An 18,189-nucleotide genomic window follows, 5' to 3' on the forward strand; every position below is an offset into this window, starting at 1 on the left:
AGAAATCAAGCAGGAAAAAAACCTCTTTCCCAATCATGCAAGTTCTAGTCAATGCTCAATCTTAAAGAATGACAGGGAACAATAATCAGGCTTGGCTGGCATAGGTTTTATTCTGACTGGCTTGGGCAGTCAAGTAAGACCAAGACCAAAGGAACAGTAGTTTTACAGTGCAATTACAGTCTCACAAGAGCACAGGAATAGAAATACCATTGCCTCAGCTCATCACAGGGACTCCAAAAATAAGATTGTAAAGCGAACAAATGTGTTCAAATGCTGAGGTACAAACTCAAACTGGGACCAACATGAAGTGAAACATTTTAATTTATTTTGACTGTCCTTACTTTACTGAGGATCACCCAGTAACAGATTCCCAAAATTAATTCTGGGTCCCTGGATCCCTATGCTGCTGCATATCCATGTTACCACAGCCAGAATAAAGCCCTGTACACTGCAATTGCATAAGCATGAAACAACAGAATCCAAATCCCTTTTGTTTTCTTAACTCAGCAAGACTAACTCATCTGTTACAGCCTGGGAACAGAAGACAAGCATACAAAGCAAACCTCAGTAAGAACAGTCCATATTACATGATAGTTTGAGCTCAATTTTACAACTGCTTCACAGTTCTTGCCCTACTGAGCCTAATCCCACATGTAAGCAATTAGACTGGAGTACTGAACTCTTGAACACTACCAATTTATTGTCTTATTCTCTTCTCCTTCCTTCCCCTCAGAACGACATGTAAATGATAATTATTTGGGAAGAAGTTAAAAGCAGTTTCATTCAGACTAAAATAACTGAGGCACTTATTTGGGAATCATCCCTGATAGGACTGCTCTTACTTACTTGAATTCCTCTTGTTTCTGTTTTTTGTAGTCTTGTCTATATTTTGTGAAGGCATCAAATAAATGATAAATTATTTCAGCACTAAAAATTCGGACTCCTAAACTATCAGCCATCTCCTGTGCATCACGTTCAATCCTCACGTCAAATGCCAGAATGACTGCGTATCTGTAAGTAGACAGAAGTCAAACAGCTTGAGACAGACCACAGACCCCGAGCTGAGGAGAGGACATTACTCAACCACCACTGAACATTTATCAATGTGGTACATAAAGAAGTTACTCACTGTGGGTCATGCTCCAACATAACTGATGCCTTCATAACGTCTTTTTTATGGACAGGACCTATATTAATTCCCGAATACTGTTGAAGAAGAAAGCCACATAAGTCAGTCACTAATCTGATGCAGAAACAACATCAGACAGAGCACAGAAGTACTTACTGGCACTTCTGATGTTTTAAGAAATTCAAGTAATGCTTCTAAAGAGCCTAAAGTAGAAGCCTGGACATAAACACCTTTCTCTTCTAATTTGATTGCGTTCAGTGTTTGCTTCAGTTCATGTATTAGTTCATCCTTTAGGGAAAAAAGAAGGAGAAAAAAAAAGTAAGTTTTAGTTCTGTTGCCTCAGGGTGCAAAATCTTTCTGTTCATGAGCTTCTGGAAGTATGAGAGACATACTGACACAGACCAGGTACAGGTCATATGCGGCCCTGGGACACATTGCTGCTTGTTCCTATCATTACAAAAGTCTGAATTGAACTAGACCTGAGGATTTTGCAAGAAGGTGATCACATAACACAAAGCAGATGCTCATCTTGGGAGTTCGTAGCATCTCTCTGCAGACTATACATAGTTCTCCCCAGCACTCTTAAGTTTCTGCTGACAAGACTGAATGAACATCCACCCCCCAGCGTGTGGCAATTCCTTTGGTTGCCTGAGGATCAACAATGAAAGCAGACACTCCTAAAACCATGAGCTGGAGAAAATTCTAATGTTCCTCAGGCCTAGATACAAAGTAGAGGATGTCAGACCAGCAAGGAAGGCCATTGTGCTACTTCCAGAGAAGTTAAAAGCCTTTAACAGCCCAGGTCTCTTAAACCCAAACACTCAGTCTTTTCCTGACAGATGAATGGGTGTCCCCGTTTACTTTAAGCCATCACATACCTACTGCTAGCAGGCTTTATGTACATACTCAGATGTACCCAGCAACAAAGTCTGTATTTGGAGGACCTGAAAGATTACCCCCCTCCCCCCCTCTTTAAAGGCAAGACAGAAGTAGTCAGAAGGGTAAATAAAACTATGGTTAAAAGTAAACCATCAATATGCACATTTCCTTTTTAAACTAACTGGAGCACCTCAACTCAGTTTTGGTTTTAAGATGTCTACATTCTTTCCTCTTCCCATTTTTAAAGTGTAAGTTACAAAAGAAATCTACTACAAGAGTCTTAAATCAGCTTTGCAATTATGACAGTCTGAAGAACTCCACTGGCAGATATTTGCCTAATAATTTAATTGAAATATATGCACAGATTACTACAAATACCAAGTAAGTAATTAACACAGAGTCAAACCCTGCTGTGATCCTTGTTTTCAAACCTTACTCTACCAGCAGAGACACCTCAGCAGATTATCAGGGAAACACTAAGCGTCAAGATACTAAAACATCACAGAGCTAATGTTTCCCATGGGCACAAGGCAACAACAGCATGCTATTATAACAGGTTTTAGAGTACAACCAAAAAAAGCAAGTTATTTGTGTACTGAGCTTTCAACATTTAAGTGAGCTCCTCCCTTGGTTTGCCTGGAGGACCTGTGACTGTCCCATTCCTAGCAGTGTTCAAGGCTGGGTTGGATGAGGCTTTGAGCAACCTGATCTAGGGGAAGGTGTCCCTGCCCATGGCAGGGGGTTGGAACTGGATGATCTTTAAGGTCCCTTCCAACCCAAACCATTCTATGATTCTGTGATCACCAGAGAACTCTGTTACCCTTAGCTTATGTGTCTTATTTCGCCATCAGCCACCTCACCTTGAGTACTGGGACTTCATCTTCTTTATGAGCTACAAGCAGTGGCAAACCAGCCAATGTTTTTTCCAAATCTTTCCCAAGAATCTTCACACCTTGAGCAGCAACAACCTCTTTGTGCTTTTCATACTGGTTCTGAAAATGAGAATACAAAGAGCTCAATGCAGGTGGCACACAGCAACACAAGGTAGTGCTGAGCAGCTGAAGAACTTGCTGCCCGCAAGCAAAAGCAGAGAGCATGATGGCACAGTCCAGCAGCTCCCATCTTTCACCAGTGATTTTCTCTACTTTGCATGGTTCAGTCTGAATGCTCCTCTCCCTTCTGACAGCCCCCCCCCCCCCCCCCCCATCAAGGGTAGCACAGCAGGGGGAGTCATCTGAAAACCAAGAAGGCAGCCAAAGCCAAAAAGGAGTATCTACTAGAAAAGGGCAGACAGTGACAGGCAGCTACTCTCCACAAAAAAAAAAACAAATTCAGCCCCATAGGTAAGTAAGGGGAGGATGGCAACAGCTCAACTGATGCACCAAAGCTTAGCTAACCCAGCCAAAGGCTCCATGTGGGAAGAGCTGTCTCATCCTCCCACTGGAGGATCCCACCTTCTCATGTACCTAGTCCCATGCTCCATTTCCCAGGTGCTCCTCCCCACCCAGGGAGCCTTTAAGATCTCTACCCATCCAGTGCATGGCTCTAAGGCATCATGAAAGCAGCTACTTCTGAAGACCTTTAAATCAATACTGGAGGAATCTTCTGGTTCGTTTCTTCATTTCTTTTGTTTGGGAGATGTTCCATGTTTTCCTTAAAATTGCCAGGCAGCTTCTTTCCCTAGTAAGCACTTTGTTCCTGCAAGCCTCTATTCTTAAGCCTTCCACCCCAAAATCTGGGTCTTATTTCAAGGATGACAATTCCCTGTGGGCAGGCTGAATTGAAATGTATTCTTACTGCTTGCTTCAAAAAGAAACCAAACCAACCAGCTACCCTAGACCCACTTTCCCAGCTAAAGGTTCCCAATCCAGTGTTTTTCGTCACAGTGGTGATACTCCATCTCCCACCAAAAGTGCAGAAAAACATCTGAAGATCCTGTTGATCTGTTACATTGCTACTGAGGCCCACAAAAAGAGTCATGTGAGTCTCATTAGAGTTTCACACACACACCAGTCTACCTTTGCTCTAAATAAAGGGAAACAGATAGACATGTTTTCAATCCATTCTTCATGGTACCAGAATACATAAATCAGCTTCCAACAAAGCAGAGAACATAATCTAAGCATTAAGTGTCAGTTTTCCTTTTGCCACTCTAGCCATTTTCAAGTTATAGCTGTAAAGCTGCACACCAGAGGAGGAAGCCTCACTTAAATTCTCCAGGGCAAATGTCCTACCCCCTGCTGATCAGAATACCACACACACAAGGGGAAAGAGCGGCTCTTCCCTTTCTATTTATATCAGGCCAAGCAGCACCTGGTCAGATCCCACCTCAGTCTCAGTACTGCATCCTTCAGCATCTCTGGGCCCACAACAGTCTCACAACAAAGGATCACCATGGCAGCGAGAGAACACCAACACAGGCACCAGCAATTATTAGTGCTACTTTACAGGAGTATTTAAGTTTGCAGGAAGGGACTAAACTAAACACTAGGAATGATGGTGGCCCACAGGGACACAGTTCTCCAGTGAAATGAAGCACAGGACAATGGTTGCAGCCTTAGATTATAATCCAAACCCTAGTTTGCAAACTCTATACCAAACCCGGTTCAAAATCTTCTCTTCAATGTCAACACACTAACCAGTTTCCATACCTTAACTCGTAGCTCCTTCATAGGAGGAGGCAGCAGAAGACCTCTGATCTGAGTTACTATGGGACCTTCAACCCCAGGAACAATAATGGTGTCCCCTTCTTTCAGGCGTCCATTAATCAAAATAACATCTATGGTAGTGCCCATGCCTGGCAGCGCTTTAACCTGAACGAAAGGGGGAGAAAGTCCAATTTCAACAATTCAAACACACCTTTTTTTACCAGGAGGAAGGGGGAAGGGCAGGGAGGAATTTACTGTGAGGGTGGTGAGACACTGGCACAGGCTGCCTAGAAAGGCTGCAGCTGCCCCATCCCTGGCAGTGTTCAAGGCCAGGTTGGACAAGGCTTGGAGCAACCTGGTCGAGTGGAAGGTGTCCCTGCCCATGACAGAGGATTAGAATTAGATGATCTTTAAGGTCCCTTCCAACCCAAACCATCCTATGATCCTAGAGGAATTTCAGAGAACAGGTACTGAATTACCTCCATGACTTGAGCTCTCAGCTCCTGACACTCAGCCAGCCTCTTGGTCAGCATGGTTTGCGTTAGTTCAACAAGAAGAGCTATCAGACTTCCCATTCCATCCCCTGTGTGAGCAGAGGTAGGTACAAGAGAAACAAAAGTGCGGGGATCCTTATTTTCATAAAACAAGGCAGCGTTCAAGCCCTGGAATCAGGATTAATAGTTATATAAGGGAAAACATACGTACACATCAGTATTAACACTAACATTCAGCCCCAGCCAATTACTACTGCATTTCTTAAATCCCAATTTCTTAACAAAACACATTGTTACTGACAGTATGCTACGGAACTTGAAGCCTTGACCCACACTTGAAAGCAGTATGGGATAACTGTATAAACCTAATTATCACATCCAGCTTCTAGACAGCATTTTATGTCACCAACAGAAGTTCCCAGAACTGATGTGACTCATGCCCTGCCAGTGTCCTCAAGAAAAAGAGACAGATGGGATTGTCTCAGGCAATTCCCAAAGACAGAAAGAATAGGGACAGAAAATTTAATCTGCTATTTGTGACTCTGCTGACCATCCACAGCAATTAGCTGCTACTTTTCTCCAAAGCAGCACTCTGAAGACAGAGCAGTTAGAGATTCATTTAAACAGCAGCAAATTTTGGTTCATGAGAGGTAAACACCAGTATGTGAGAGGAGACCGTTCTCTTCATGTTCTGAATTGTTTTCTGGAAAAGGAAGATAAAAACCCCAAAACAAGCCCCAGACAAAACCCCACCCACCCAAAGCACACCACCTTTACTATCTTTTTTGTTAACCAAAGAGCCTCAAATATTCCAGCCTACCTGTTTCGCAAACTCCACTATGATGGCTTTTGCACGCTCTTCAAATTCATCTTTTGTATTCTTTTTCTGCTTCTTTAAGGTGATGGCTACATCTGTATCCGGACTTTTTTTCCAGTCATATAACCTATCAATCTTGAAAACAGAGCAATATGTCATCTCTCACAGTTTAAAGGGCATCTGTATGCTTGTGCCGCATCATCTCCGAGAAATACTTTTCCAGCCAACACAGCCAGATATTTGCTCCAGTAATCAAAGTAAATCTTTTTATTTGCTTTTAGCTGCTATATTTATCTATGTATTTACCCAACACCGAACAGAATTTCATTAGATCAATACTACTTCATGCTTTAAAAATTGAAGCTAAAATAATACACATTCATATGGGAAAAGTTTATACACATTAATTGCATCAAGTTTCAAGGTAAAACATTCAGAAGGAAGAGGCCCACAAAGAGCTTTACATACATTAATAAAAGCACTTATTTTTCCCAAGCAAAGACTACTAGTTTTACAGAGAATTTTTTAAAATCACTGTTTTTTTAAACTTACTGGAATTTGGGCCCTTTCCCAAGTTGCTACAGAGAAGGGATCACAGGGATGTTGTTCAAAAGATACAAATGCGTACTTCAGAAATACTTCCATAAGCAAGATTTCAAAGCAGGAAGGACATAGTCCAAGAAACTATTATCAAAACTACATCTTTAGGAAATGGATTATAACCTGGTCAAATAATAGAACTATAACCTGAAATGCAAGAACTTTTGGCTATTTAATCTCAGGCTTAGTACAGGCCTTAACACCTCTCCACCTAATAGCTGAGTTTTATTTTTCAAAGCAGCTGTTTTCAGCCATGAGACAATGGCCTCCTCAGCTCCAATCACCTTCAGTCTTAATGCTCATTTCATTTTTTCAAACACCACTGCAGTTTTCACACTGCACATGAACACCCTTCTGTAAGCTCTCTGTCATGATGCTAGATAGCATCCAAAGTCATTGAACGTTATTTACATGTTATAATTCATGTTGAGTCATCACAAACAGTAATTTCTCATGCACAGAATTTCTGAAAATAAGGCTGAAAAACCACTACCTTTACCATCTAATATTGCAGAGCCTGAAACACTTCCCACTGGTGATCAACATTACTATTCTTAAAACTAGCTTGTCTTCAAATCAAGCTAACGTGTATCGGTAGCTAATATAAAGTAAGCCTTTTCAATGTGAAACCTGGCTTTCAATTTCATCAGAAAATGTACAGAAACCCACAGAAGCGAGTGTAAGAACAAAAAACACAACTGAAACACAACTTCCAGAAACACTTCATATACGGAAGTTAAGTAAGGTAAAGAAACGTATCAATAAGGACTCGGAAAAGAGCTATAAGAGATTATTCTGCAAAGCTCCCATAAAGCCACTGGAGTATCAAGGGTATGAAAAATGCAAGGGAGGATTAAACAGCCACTGCTTCAGATTTTACATAAACAATTCAAGTTCACAGAAGGAAACAGACAACTGTCAGATGCCAAATACACTCCGACTACAAAAGCACACTGTTAAGAGTAAAAAGCTATCTTACCTTGTTGAGAGCTACTATAAAGGGGCATTTCTTTGATTTCAACAGATTTATTGATTCAATTGTCTGTGGCTCCAAACCATGCATGATGTCAACTACAAGTATAGCAATGTCACAAAGTGAGCTTCCTCTATTTCTTAGGTTGCTGTGGCATTAAAATAAAAACAAAAACCAGAAACCAAAACAGACAAATCAGACATGTAGCAACACCAAGTACAACGTCAAACACACCAACAAAATGCCAAAGCTGATCAAGTAATTTTTCCCTTAAAAATTTGAGCTCTATAAAAACATCTAAATTGCACTTTTTAAATTCAGTATCTTATTCTCCCAAGATTTCTCATATTATTATATATTTTTGCAAGTTAAGATTTGTCCTGATTTTTTTCTGAGCAAGAATTGAGACAGTTACAAGTGAAAAACAGGAGCGCAAAACCTGAACAAGGCTATTTGTTACACAATTCTATGTAACACCAAGATTAGACATCTTTGGTGCCAAACAAAACCCGGCTAGAAGATGAAGAGCTGTGAGTGGTTTGATGCCAAGGAACTGATCAGAACATTACCAAATACCCAAGGCCTGGCATTTTAGTGCTTGCAGAGGCTAACATCTGAGAACATCACATCAAATTCTTAATCCTTCAGTTTGGATATTTCATCCAAGCACTACCTCAGTGAGTACAGCTATGCATATCATGTTTTTAACTTAGAAGCTGATTTAGCACCTTGCCTGCACACCACTGGTGTTCCTAGACAGCATATGACCTCTGCTAAAACTCAGCTAACTCATGCAATTGGTAACTGCAGTCTTCTGAATTCAGTTAACTGGGACACTATGAACTGGAGGCTACAACAGAAGTTCACAGCAGAGTGCCTGGGTCACCTGAAAACCTCACCTTTTCTTCTCTAGCTTTCTGCTTCTGTCTTTCCTCTTACACTAACTATTAAGAAAAAAAGTTATTTACGTGTTTTTGAAAAATATTCATAGCTCAACTGCCAAATCTATATTCATAGATCAACCAGATCTAAAAAGCCAGCAGTTAACCAGATATAAAAAGCAGCTGCAAACTAAGCAAAACCACTTATTCCTGTACTTCAGGTTGTCTGGGTTTTTTCAAGTAAGAAGAAACACAACAGATTAGGTAAAGATCTAGCACTTTGCTTAAAATATATCCAGATGCTTTAGCCACCACTTCTGGGAAGTACTATACTACGAGAAAACATTACCTGAAAGACTCATGTCCTGGAGTGTCAATTATCAGCATGCCTGGAATTTTTATGTTCTCTCTGTCAAACTAATATTTCACAATATTAATCATCTTGTAAAGATTACACAAGAAAAATATCAAACTACCTAAGAGCTGGCAGCATTACTGACAGCCTTCACTTCAAAACCACAGATATACTTTAAGAAAAGCCAGCACCCTCCATAAGCCAGATCAGTCAAAGCTCATCTCTCTATGAAAATATTAAATAAAATGATGCAGCACGCTCCCCATGGTATCAAAGCAGCCATAAGCTCAGCTGAACTTTGCAAGACAAGGCAGCCTACAGAGGAAAAAGTAGTTCTGACTAGTGAGATTTATCATCCTTGTCTTGGAAGAGTTCTTCCTCCCCACTCGACATTTCTAAGAAACTGAATAAAAATCTTGGTAAAAGCCAACACTACCAAGGTTTTTCAGTCAGCTGCTGCTGCTGCAGGCAAGATGGAATACAGAACCCAAACCAAGCAATACGGAACAGTTACTATTTCTGTTACACAATAGAATCCATCACCCAGGAACTAGCCCAGTTTCAGCACACACAGTAAAAAGGGAAGTTTTAAACAGAAAAATGCACTCAGTTTCCAAAGTCTCAATTTACAATCAAAATATTGATGAAGAAGCCGTCTATGTACATATATGTACTGTTTGGAACAGAGTAAGCAGTATTTCTGTATTTTCCTGAAGAAATAGCAATTCATTAACTGAAACTAAACTTTATCAACTAAAATGAAAAATGAGACAACCCCCTTTTGGCGGAGGGCACAGGAATTAAAAAGAAACAATCAACCCCAATATTAGAGATGAGGTAAAAGTGCATCTGCCCATGTCAGGAAATCTCACAAGGCCTTAACTAGTTTGCATTTCGTATCTAAAAAAGCCCAAAACCCACCAGTCTTTAGCAAGCTACAACTTACATTTTTCACCATCTTGGTTTGCTCATTAATAGCTTCCAGGGGAACATTTGTTGCACCAATCTGCTGAGTGATACCACCAGCTTCACTGTCCTGCACATGAGTATGGCGGAGCTACAGACAAAAAAAAGAGCAGAAACACTTACATGTAAGTGGCTAAGGTAATCTCTGAGTACACTTTAACTGTGTCTATTTTCAATCACAATAAACACGTGCATAAGCAAGATGCACAGGCAGTGCCTTCACATTACCTTATCTAAAATTTTGGTCTTGCCTGTGTCTACGTGCCCCAGGACACAAATAACTGGTGCTCTGAGCTTTTCAGTGTTCATGTTTTTGCTGTTTTCAGCTCGTCGCTTCTATGAAAGAGACATAAAAATGGGTAAGTATAAATCAAACCCCACAGCTCACCTCACATCTTGACTTGATTACATGCATACATAGAGTTAACTGTGGGCATTAAACTTTCAAGGCAACTCAAAGTTCACCACCCCTCTTTTGGCAAATCAAAAATTTGCAACTAACAGTTAAGGTTTTGGTTGGTTGGGTTTGGTTACAGCCTAGTAGACTAAGCTGTTACATCCATCAACATGTAGCTTTGTGCATGGTGCTTTCTGAATCAGCTTATCAGGTAAGGAAACCAAGGACATTAGCAGCCACAACAATGCTGAACAATTGACAAGTACATAATTTAAAGCTCGACGATATCTATGTGTAAAGGCTAAAAGCCTCTTTCTCCAGGAGAGGGAGAGGTGGAGGGAAGCAACATCAAAGAGCACATTCTTTGTGGTCAAGGTCTCTGAAACCAATTATTTCATCTTCAGGCAAAACCAAGTATTTTTAATTCATTAACTCAAATACTAGACCTACTTGAATATTAGTCATGACACAGCCATCATTCTGACAAACACAGTCAAAAGGCTTTTCAATGAGCTGAAAATTAATTTTTTTCCTATACAACACAGGAGTCCAGCTGTTCAAATAAAGCTGTATCTAAATACCTCAATTCTCCGTTTGGCTTTGTCATAAGCACGCTCTTCCTTAGTGCGATCATCATCAGAGTCATATTCAGAATCAGAGCTAATTTCCTTGCTAGGTTTTTTTTCCACAGATTGTTTTCCAATTGCTTGGGAATCTGCCTCTCTTTCATCTGAGGTCTTTTCATCTTCATCTTCACTCCCTTCACTATCTTCAGATTCTTCACTCTCTTCTTCCTCATCTTCCTCATCTTCTTCCTCCTCCTCTTCTTCATCCACTTCGTTTTGTTCTTTGACTTCAATGTGGACAGGCTTGCTCTCTATCAAAAGAAAAAACCAAAACCTTAAGTAAAAATGCTTTATTAAATTCACCCTTGGAGAGGAGGGGAGAGGGCACCAAAAAAAAAAAAAACAAACCCACAAAACCCAGAGACTACTATAGAAGAATGAGGACTGAGAGTAGGTTCCATTCAAGAAGTCCTAGCCAAGACTGTTTTTCAACTTTCAATATAAAAAAAATAGTGTTTCATGTTCAGAGCTGCTGACTTGTGTTTAGAATCTGTGCAAGCAGTGAGTTCGGGGTGGGAGGAAGAATAACATTATCAACATACCTGCACTAGATGTCATTTGCAAATATGGAGATGAAGTTATTTAAAACTGTGTGTACTTGATAAAGGTATGAATGCACCAAAGTCTTTAAATGCCAGAATACTCCAAATTCAAATAATATGGATTTCTGTGTATTACTTATCAGGAATATACATTTAAGCAGTAGTAGCAATCACAATAAATGGTCTCCTTTTCATCTTAAGGAAAAATTTCATCTTGAGGTTTTCCTAGACTGTTCAGAGAAGAAATATTTTCAGGGGAATTCTTCCATAAACACACAAAAAGAGCTATCAAAATAGGAATTCTTTGAAAGCTTTCCATTTATCATACTGGCAAAATCAGAAGAGACAAGCTAATGAAGACTTTAAAGCCATACATTCCCTTCCTTAGAGAGCTACTAGGAGGCTCACTACTCTTAGAGATTAGCTATGCTTCCTTACTATGCTTAAAGTCCATTAACTAATATGCTAATTCCCAGGAAAGCTCATTTCCTGGATCACATTGGCAGATCCTTCCAATCAGGCAGCCAGAAGTGGGATGTGATGCTCTCTCGAGGACAGTGACACCACATTACAACCTTAAAGAAGGTGAGCAAGCCCCAGTACACAATGTAGAACAGTCCAGCACCAGAGGAACTCATCTATGCTGAAATAAAATCGCTACCACTTACATATATGTATACAAATTATTACATTTGAAAACACAGGGGCTCAGCAAGTCAATAAATACTTGATTAACAGTCTTTCATCTCAAACAACAAAGACCCATCATGCAAGTGCTAAGAACAGGAGCCAACTCCTATTGTTGTGAGTCTTCCTGAACAGTTTTTGCCACCACTGAAAGAAAACACCCAGACGTATCCCTAAATTCTTGCACAGCTCTAATTTCCCCAGAAACACTGCTGTTGGCTGCATGCAGAAAACTGGCTGTGGCACAGAAGTGCAGGAATATGAATGTTCTGACAATTCTTTCCTTTCTTTCAGACCTGTCTCTCAAAACAGCAATGAGAGGAGGTAACAAGAACTTAGTATAATGCATGCACACTAACCTTCACACCATCTTAGTTCCCCCGTTCCTTGAGAAGTTGTCTCAAAGGTAGTCTCCTAGATGTTGCCAGATTTATGTGGTAAAACTGTTACAGCTTTGGAAGGGTTACTAGAGAAATACAGTACCAGGTAAAAGGTTTCCCAAAACTCCCAGAAGTGGTTTAAGCGCAAATTAAGAGGAGAGGATTTTTACTCCCATAAAAACAAACAAAAAAATTCCAGTTATGTTGTAACTACACATACTCCATGTAGCTCCAAAGGATCTTCTTGAACAGTATTTGTGTGGTTTCTGAAAGCTCTGCCTTTGAGAAGAGGACCTTGTATCTCTATCATCACACTTGCCTCACAATTTATCTACGGAGGCAGGGGGAGAATCTAAAAAACAATATTGTCTTCTACAGAAACAAGAGACTCATCAGCCCAAAGAAGCCTCTTAATTGGAGAAAGCATCCATTTGGTATTTACATGCCCACCTTTCTCTCCATCTTCATCACTAACCATAGCTTCCCAGTCATCCAAACCACCATCTTCTGTTTCTTCTTCTTCCTCCTTTTCTTCTGAAACTAAGAAAACCAACATTAAAGAAACAGTCCAGCAACTTAAAACATTTTTAGAACCTCCTTCCTTTGACATACTGACAACTGTAACTTAGGAGTTTGCTGCTACCATAACTCTACCAAATTATCTCCATGTTGCCTAAACAGAAAATGCTGCATACTGAAGAAATTATCCTCAGTTCTCTTCACAAAATCATACAGTGCTAGCACCTTCGCTTAGCAAAACATGGTTTTGAAAGACATAGCTAAACTGCTCATCTGGTTTGTGTCTGCATAGCAAGCAAGTACCTGCACAAGGCATGCCACACAAACCTCTGCAACACTCCTTTAAAAGAGCTGCCCAACTATTAGCTATGCGTAACAAAGTGACAGAGAAGAAAGAAAATTTTAATTAATGGGAAACAAAAAAGCTGCCCATAAAAAGTGCAATTTTACGACTCCCAGTACCTTAACATAATTATATCATGGATTGCAGAAGCATTAAATGTATTCATTCTATCAGGAATTAATTCAGATAATATAAAGATAATCCAGCTCTTCATGAAGGACAAATGGGAAAAAAAAAAAAACTTTTCACCTTCTCTAAAAGAGGCATTAAACTATATACATTATATGTAGTTTAAAATATATACAATATTATATATAAGCTATATATAGCGTATATATATATGCACATTTATAAAAGATATATAAAAGATACATATATATATCTATAAAATGTTGCAGCACATGGAGTGTCATGGAATTTCACCTCTTCGAAATGAAGAGAAAGTTCCAGACTGCTAAACCATTAACTGGAAATAATGTTCCACCAGTAAGCCTTTGTCTTCTACAGCAATGGAATTGCTCCTTCAATGGGAAAGTTAAGCTAGAATTAGAGTACACATTCAGCTTTGTTTTCAAAAAGCTGGAAATTTTGTCAGTATTTATCTAGCTTAAGTGTAAGGGTAAAAACTGAAACAGTCTCCTGTTTCTGAGTTGCTGAGGAGGAAGTCCAGTACAACATGATTTTGCCAAAACAAGTACTGTGTGTAGGCAAAAATTAGGACAACAATCACTTGCTGGACTGATACTCAGTTTCAGAAGCTAACCCCATATCCACTGCATTCAGCACTTGTGAAAACAAAACATTTGGAACTTGTACAATCCCTGTGAATATTGCAGTATCAGTACTAGATGCAGCGTATTTTTTCCCAACCCCCACTTAACTGCTGACAAAACAGCCTTTTAGAAAGCAAATGGGAAGTCAAGAGAGCTCATCATAAGGCACTGAATGGGCTTGAAAGTTGCCTAAGCCAACCGAACACTGGAGTTCACCAAGAATGAAGGATCTTTACATTCCCATTTTGAAGCTTCACGCCTTTTTATTCCATAAAATTCCATCAATTCCTCCCTTAGGGAAAGGGAAAAAAAACCCAGCAACTACCTCAAGAAAGGATGGCCACTCACCCCCCATCCAACCAGGAACAATACCTACCATGCAGTACTGCCACAAAGTCTAATGGGGTTTATTAGCATTATGACTAACCTGGCTCTACCGGGAGAGGAGTCTCTTCTACTGGTGGTTCCAGTTCTACAGCATCTTCAGCTGGGGAAGTCACCTCCACAATTTCTGAAATTGCCAGAAAGCAAAGTGGTTGCTACATCCTTCCAAAGTGCAAACCAAGTTAGACATACAGCTTCACACTGAAGTTCTATTTTAAGTTGTGCTATTACAAGTAAACAAAATCTGAAATTATGTAACACCAAACAACTCCCACTTACCGAGTTAAAACAAAAGTTAGAGCACGTGGCTTATTTGCAAAACATCTGGCTTTCTAAGCAGTTAAATAGGTTTATGCAATAGGCCCATTATTGGCTAAGAGTACTACTGTTGCTTTCAAACATTATAAAACCCCTCATTTTCTTTAAAAGACAAGGAAAAATGAAGTAATGAACTACCCACTCTTGCTCTACTGTTCCATATGAGAAAATCAAAATCACAGATATAATTCTGTTAAGCACTGTTCTCAATTCTTTACACACACTCTTTAAGTGGTAAGCAGCCACACAACTTCGGCCAAATATTAAAAAAAAAAAAAAAACAACAAACCCAGCTAAATAACAAAAAAGCTGATTCAAAGAGGTTTTGGGATTGTTTCTGTTTTGTTTTAACTCGGGAATAGTCTTCAGAAGAGCCACAGTAACAGCCCCACCCCAGAAAAGCCACAAAGCACAAAAGTAGAAAGTTCAACACATTCAATCCACACCTAACCAGTGCAAGCTCTGTGAGCTACTCACACCCTGGAAACTGAAAACTGCTTTTATATACAAGAAAATAAGCAAACAAATTGCCTCCAGCTTAAAAGTACTAGAACTAAGATTAATCCCCTCTCATCCTGGAACATCAACCTAGACTTATTTATAAGTTATTACTCACACTACACTGTATTTAACCTACACAGGCACACAGAGCATTCAACCTCACCATTGTAAAAAGCTTTTACATTCTGCACATCTCCAACATTTATAAATTCTGAATACTGAGGTTAAAGAAAAAAAAAACCACAACAAAACCACCAAATTAAATTTTTTTTTTTTTTTTTACAACAAAACAAAGTGAGCAGCCTTCAAAAGAACTTTAAGATCTTAAGGCACCAATACTTGCACATGGGGGCAGGGATGTCAAAAGAACCTCAGAGACACCCGGAAGTGCCACTGGTTTAGGATTAGCTGATTTATTCCACAAACACTTCTGGAAATGTGACTGATCTATTAAGTATCCCCACATGCAAACCACACCTTCTTTACTTTCTGGCTGCTGCTGCTTCTTTTTCTTTTTGTCTTCATATATTGGCCTCTTCTTTGGCACAGAATCTTTGGATGGCACTTCAACACCTGCAAAACAGAAATTGTTAGAAAGAAAAATCAAGGTGATTAGTTACCAAACATAAGCTTTGGTTTAAATGAGAACATACTTTCTAGAACTCCCTAGGAGGAGGAAGGGAGGGGAAAGTAGGTTCAATGCATATTTTATCTTTTTAAAAAGACCGATTTTCAAAAGCTGCAAAGCTTGAGCAAAGTGTAAATCTTCAGATACCCTGAAGAGTCTCAAAAAGAAGACATTACTAAAGGGAAGAAAACAACCTGATCCTAAGACTCCAGGTTTGAAGGTTTTCTAGATTGCATGAACACACACACAAAGCTTAACAGCATGTGTCGATTTAAAGTCTGCCATAGTAAAACTCCCTTCAAGCCAGTCTGCCAATCACCCCCATTTCAGAAAATCTGGAGCAGTTAAGAGGCACAGCTTTTAAAAGCTTAAGGTTGTTCAGTAGATAGCATCTTTTGCTCAGTGTTAGGGAGGGAGTTGTCTGTTACTTTTAACAACATAGACAGTTTTAGGTATTAAGATATGTCAGGTTCAATTCATCAGCTTCATCTTCTCCTGTGACATTGGAAGGAATTCAGTTAAAAACAAGAAGTTCAGTGCAAAAACAAATTAATAATTCAATTACTGCTACATCTTCTAAAAATTCCTTTAGGTAATGTGTGACTTACAGTTTGGATTTGACAAAAATCCAGTTGTGGCAACACACAAATAGATTCTAATAACTACAATAACAACTCAAGATAAATGACCTTTGTGTATTTTTAAGAGCTCCAAACACTTTATTAGCTACAGAGATTCCTACCCTTACACATCCACCTAGCAGAAGTGTCAGAGAGTGTTCCCACAAATACAAAGGATACTCGGAACTCAAGGACTCATTTCTTTCTTTAGCCACAACTTACCAGGAACAAATTAGTATGTGGGCTTACAACACACTGGATACATTTATTTCATTGTAATGGAAACACTATATTTGAGGGTAAAGCTGGAAATCTCTGTTACACCCTTTTCCAGAAGCAAATGCAAGAGGATAATATACTGTCCCCATGGACCAACTAACAATGCAAAACAACGCACTTGCTTAAGTGAGCATATGAATTAATTCACAATAATACAAGACCTGCAGTACAACGCATCTGCTTTTCTTGGCCTTTGGACTAAGCAATGCAAGGAAGTGATTTCTCTTAAGTTCCTTAAATGACATCTTTAAAATGCAAGTGAAATATAAAATATTAGAAATATAAAGTTGGATATTTGAAGTGCAAGATGAAAATATAGACATTTAAACCTACTTTTGAAAAGGGGAGTGTCATACACACCGCCTTCCTAGACAACAAAGGAGCTTCATTCGGAATTACTTAGAACTAATCCCCCAGCTCCAGATAGAAAAAACATACACAGAGAAGGGGTATGATTTACTAGTAGTAGTAGTATTAAGCTTCATCGCTTACCCTGAGCTTGAAGTAGTTTAAGAGTAGCCTCCGCTCTGGCTCTGGCTTCTCGTTGGGCTTTTGTTAAAAGTTTTCCCTCCTTCTTTAATCGCTCCTTCCTCTCTTTTTCCTTCTGTTTCTTTCTTTCTTTCCTCTCTTGCTCTAATCGCTCCTAGAAAAAGGTTAAAAAAAGCCATGCAGAAATGTTAAAGCATGCTTTACACAAAAGCTGGCCACATACATATTGATAAGAAACACATGAAAGACTAATCCACTGACTGCACCAGCATGGGGATAGGTTAAGATTACCCTGAGGACAGAATAAAGGAGAGGGTAAGATACACGGTACCTCCTCTTTGCGTTTTGCTTCTAGCTCCTCCAGTCGTCTTATGCGTTCTTCCTCCTCTCTCTTTGCCCTTTCCTCCTCCTCTTTCATTTTAGCTAAGGCTTCCTGCATAGCTTTAACCGTGGCTTTACTGGGACCCTTTTTCTTCTCTTTCTCTTTTTCTTCTTTCTCACCTTTCTTTTTTTTCTTGTCTTTCTTCTTTTTGTCCCCCTCATTGTCATCAGCTACAGAAAGAGACAGCAAACATTCAAAGACCTGAGAAATTCTAAAGATACTCTAAATACAATTAACATTTCAAATACAGTAAGTAACATCAAACAAGAAACTATCTAAGCACTTTGTAATGAAAAAATTAAACTCTCTGAATTTATAAAGTCAGGGCCTGAAGTCTTAAAGTAGCAGAATAACTGGGAAGTGAGAAGTATGTTTGCAATACAGAACCATAACCACATACTGCAATGAGAATTCACCTTCTGGCTTTTGTTTTCTCACGTACCTGAACAAACTATAGGCCACAAAAAACAGCCACATGGGAGCCAACACAAAGAAGCAGAAAAGGCTATCGTGTCTAGTATTCCCAATTCAGAATAAAGCAACAAATCATCTTCACTGTGTGCCAAATCTTTGGCCTTA

General features: G+C 39.4%; 1 protein-coding gene across 1 annotated transcript in view; it reads right to left on the reverse strand.

The window, feature by feature from the left end:
• EIF5B (eukaryotic translation initiation factor 5B) overlaps positions 1–18,189 on the reverse strand; it is a 40,440-nt gene that overhangs the window by 2,587 nt on the left and 19,664 nt on the right. Inside the window, exons 6-22 of the mRNA XM_057422166.1 lie at positions 17,560–17,780; positions 17,232–17,382; positions 15,690–15,785; positions 14,437–14,520; positions 12,825–12,914; positions 10,721–11,016; positions 9,971–10,078; positions 9,723–9,833; positions 8,771–8,838; positions 7,547–7,688; positions 5,971–6,102; positions 5,136–5,318; positions 4,660–4,821; positions 2,869–3,000; positions 1,286–1,417; positions 1,130–1,206; positions 847–1,011 (exon numbers count right to left, since the gene is read on the reverse strand). Of these exons, the coding sequence (XP_057278149.1) occupies positions 847–1,011; positions 1,130–1,206; positions 1,286–1,417; positions 2,869–3,000; positions 4,660–4,821; positions 5,136–5,318; positions 5,971–6,102; positions 7,547–7,688; positions 8,771–8,838; positions 9,723–9,833; positions 9,971–10,078; positions 10,721–11,016; positions 12,825–12,914; positions 14,437–14,520; positions 15,690–15,785; positions 17,232–17,382; positions 17,560–17,780 (2,350 nt within the window). The remainder of the gene's footprint in view (positions 1–846; positions 1,012–1,129; positions 1,207–1,285; positions 1,418–2,868; positions 3,001–4,659; positions 4,822–5,135; positions 5,319–5,970; positions 6,103–7,546; positions 7,689–8,770; positions 8,839–9,722; positions 9,834–9,970; positions 10,079–10,720; positions 11,017–12,824; positions 12,915–14,436; positions 14,521–15,689; positions 15,786–17,231; positions 17,383–17,559; positions 17,781–18,189) is intronic.

The sequence above is a fragment of the Pezoporus wallicus genome, unplaced genomic scaffold (assembly GCF_028554395.1).
Source record: "Pezoporus wallicus isolate ANWC-B61680 ecotype Strahan unplaced genomic scaffold, APGP_CSIRO_Pwel_v1 contig_5785, whole genome shotgun sequence".
NCBI lineage: Eukaryota > Metazoa > Chordata > Aves > Psittaciformes > Psittacidae > Pezoporus > Pezoporus wallicus.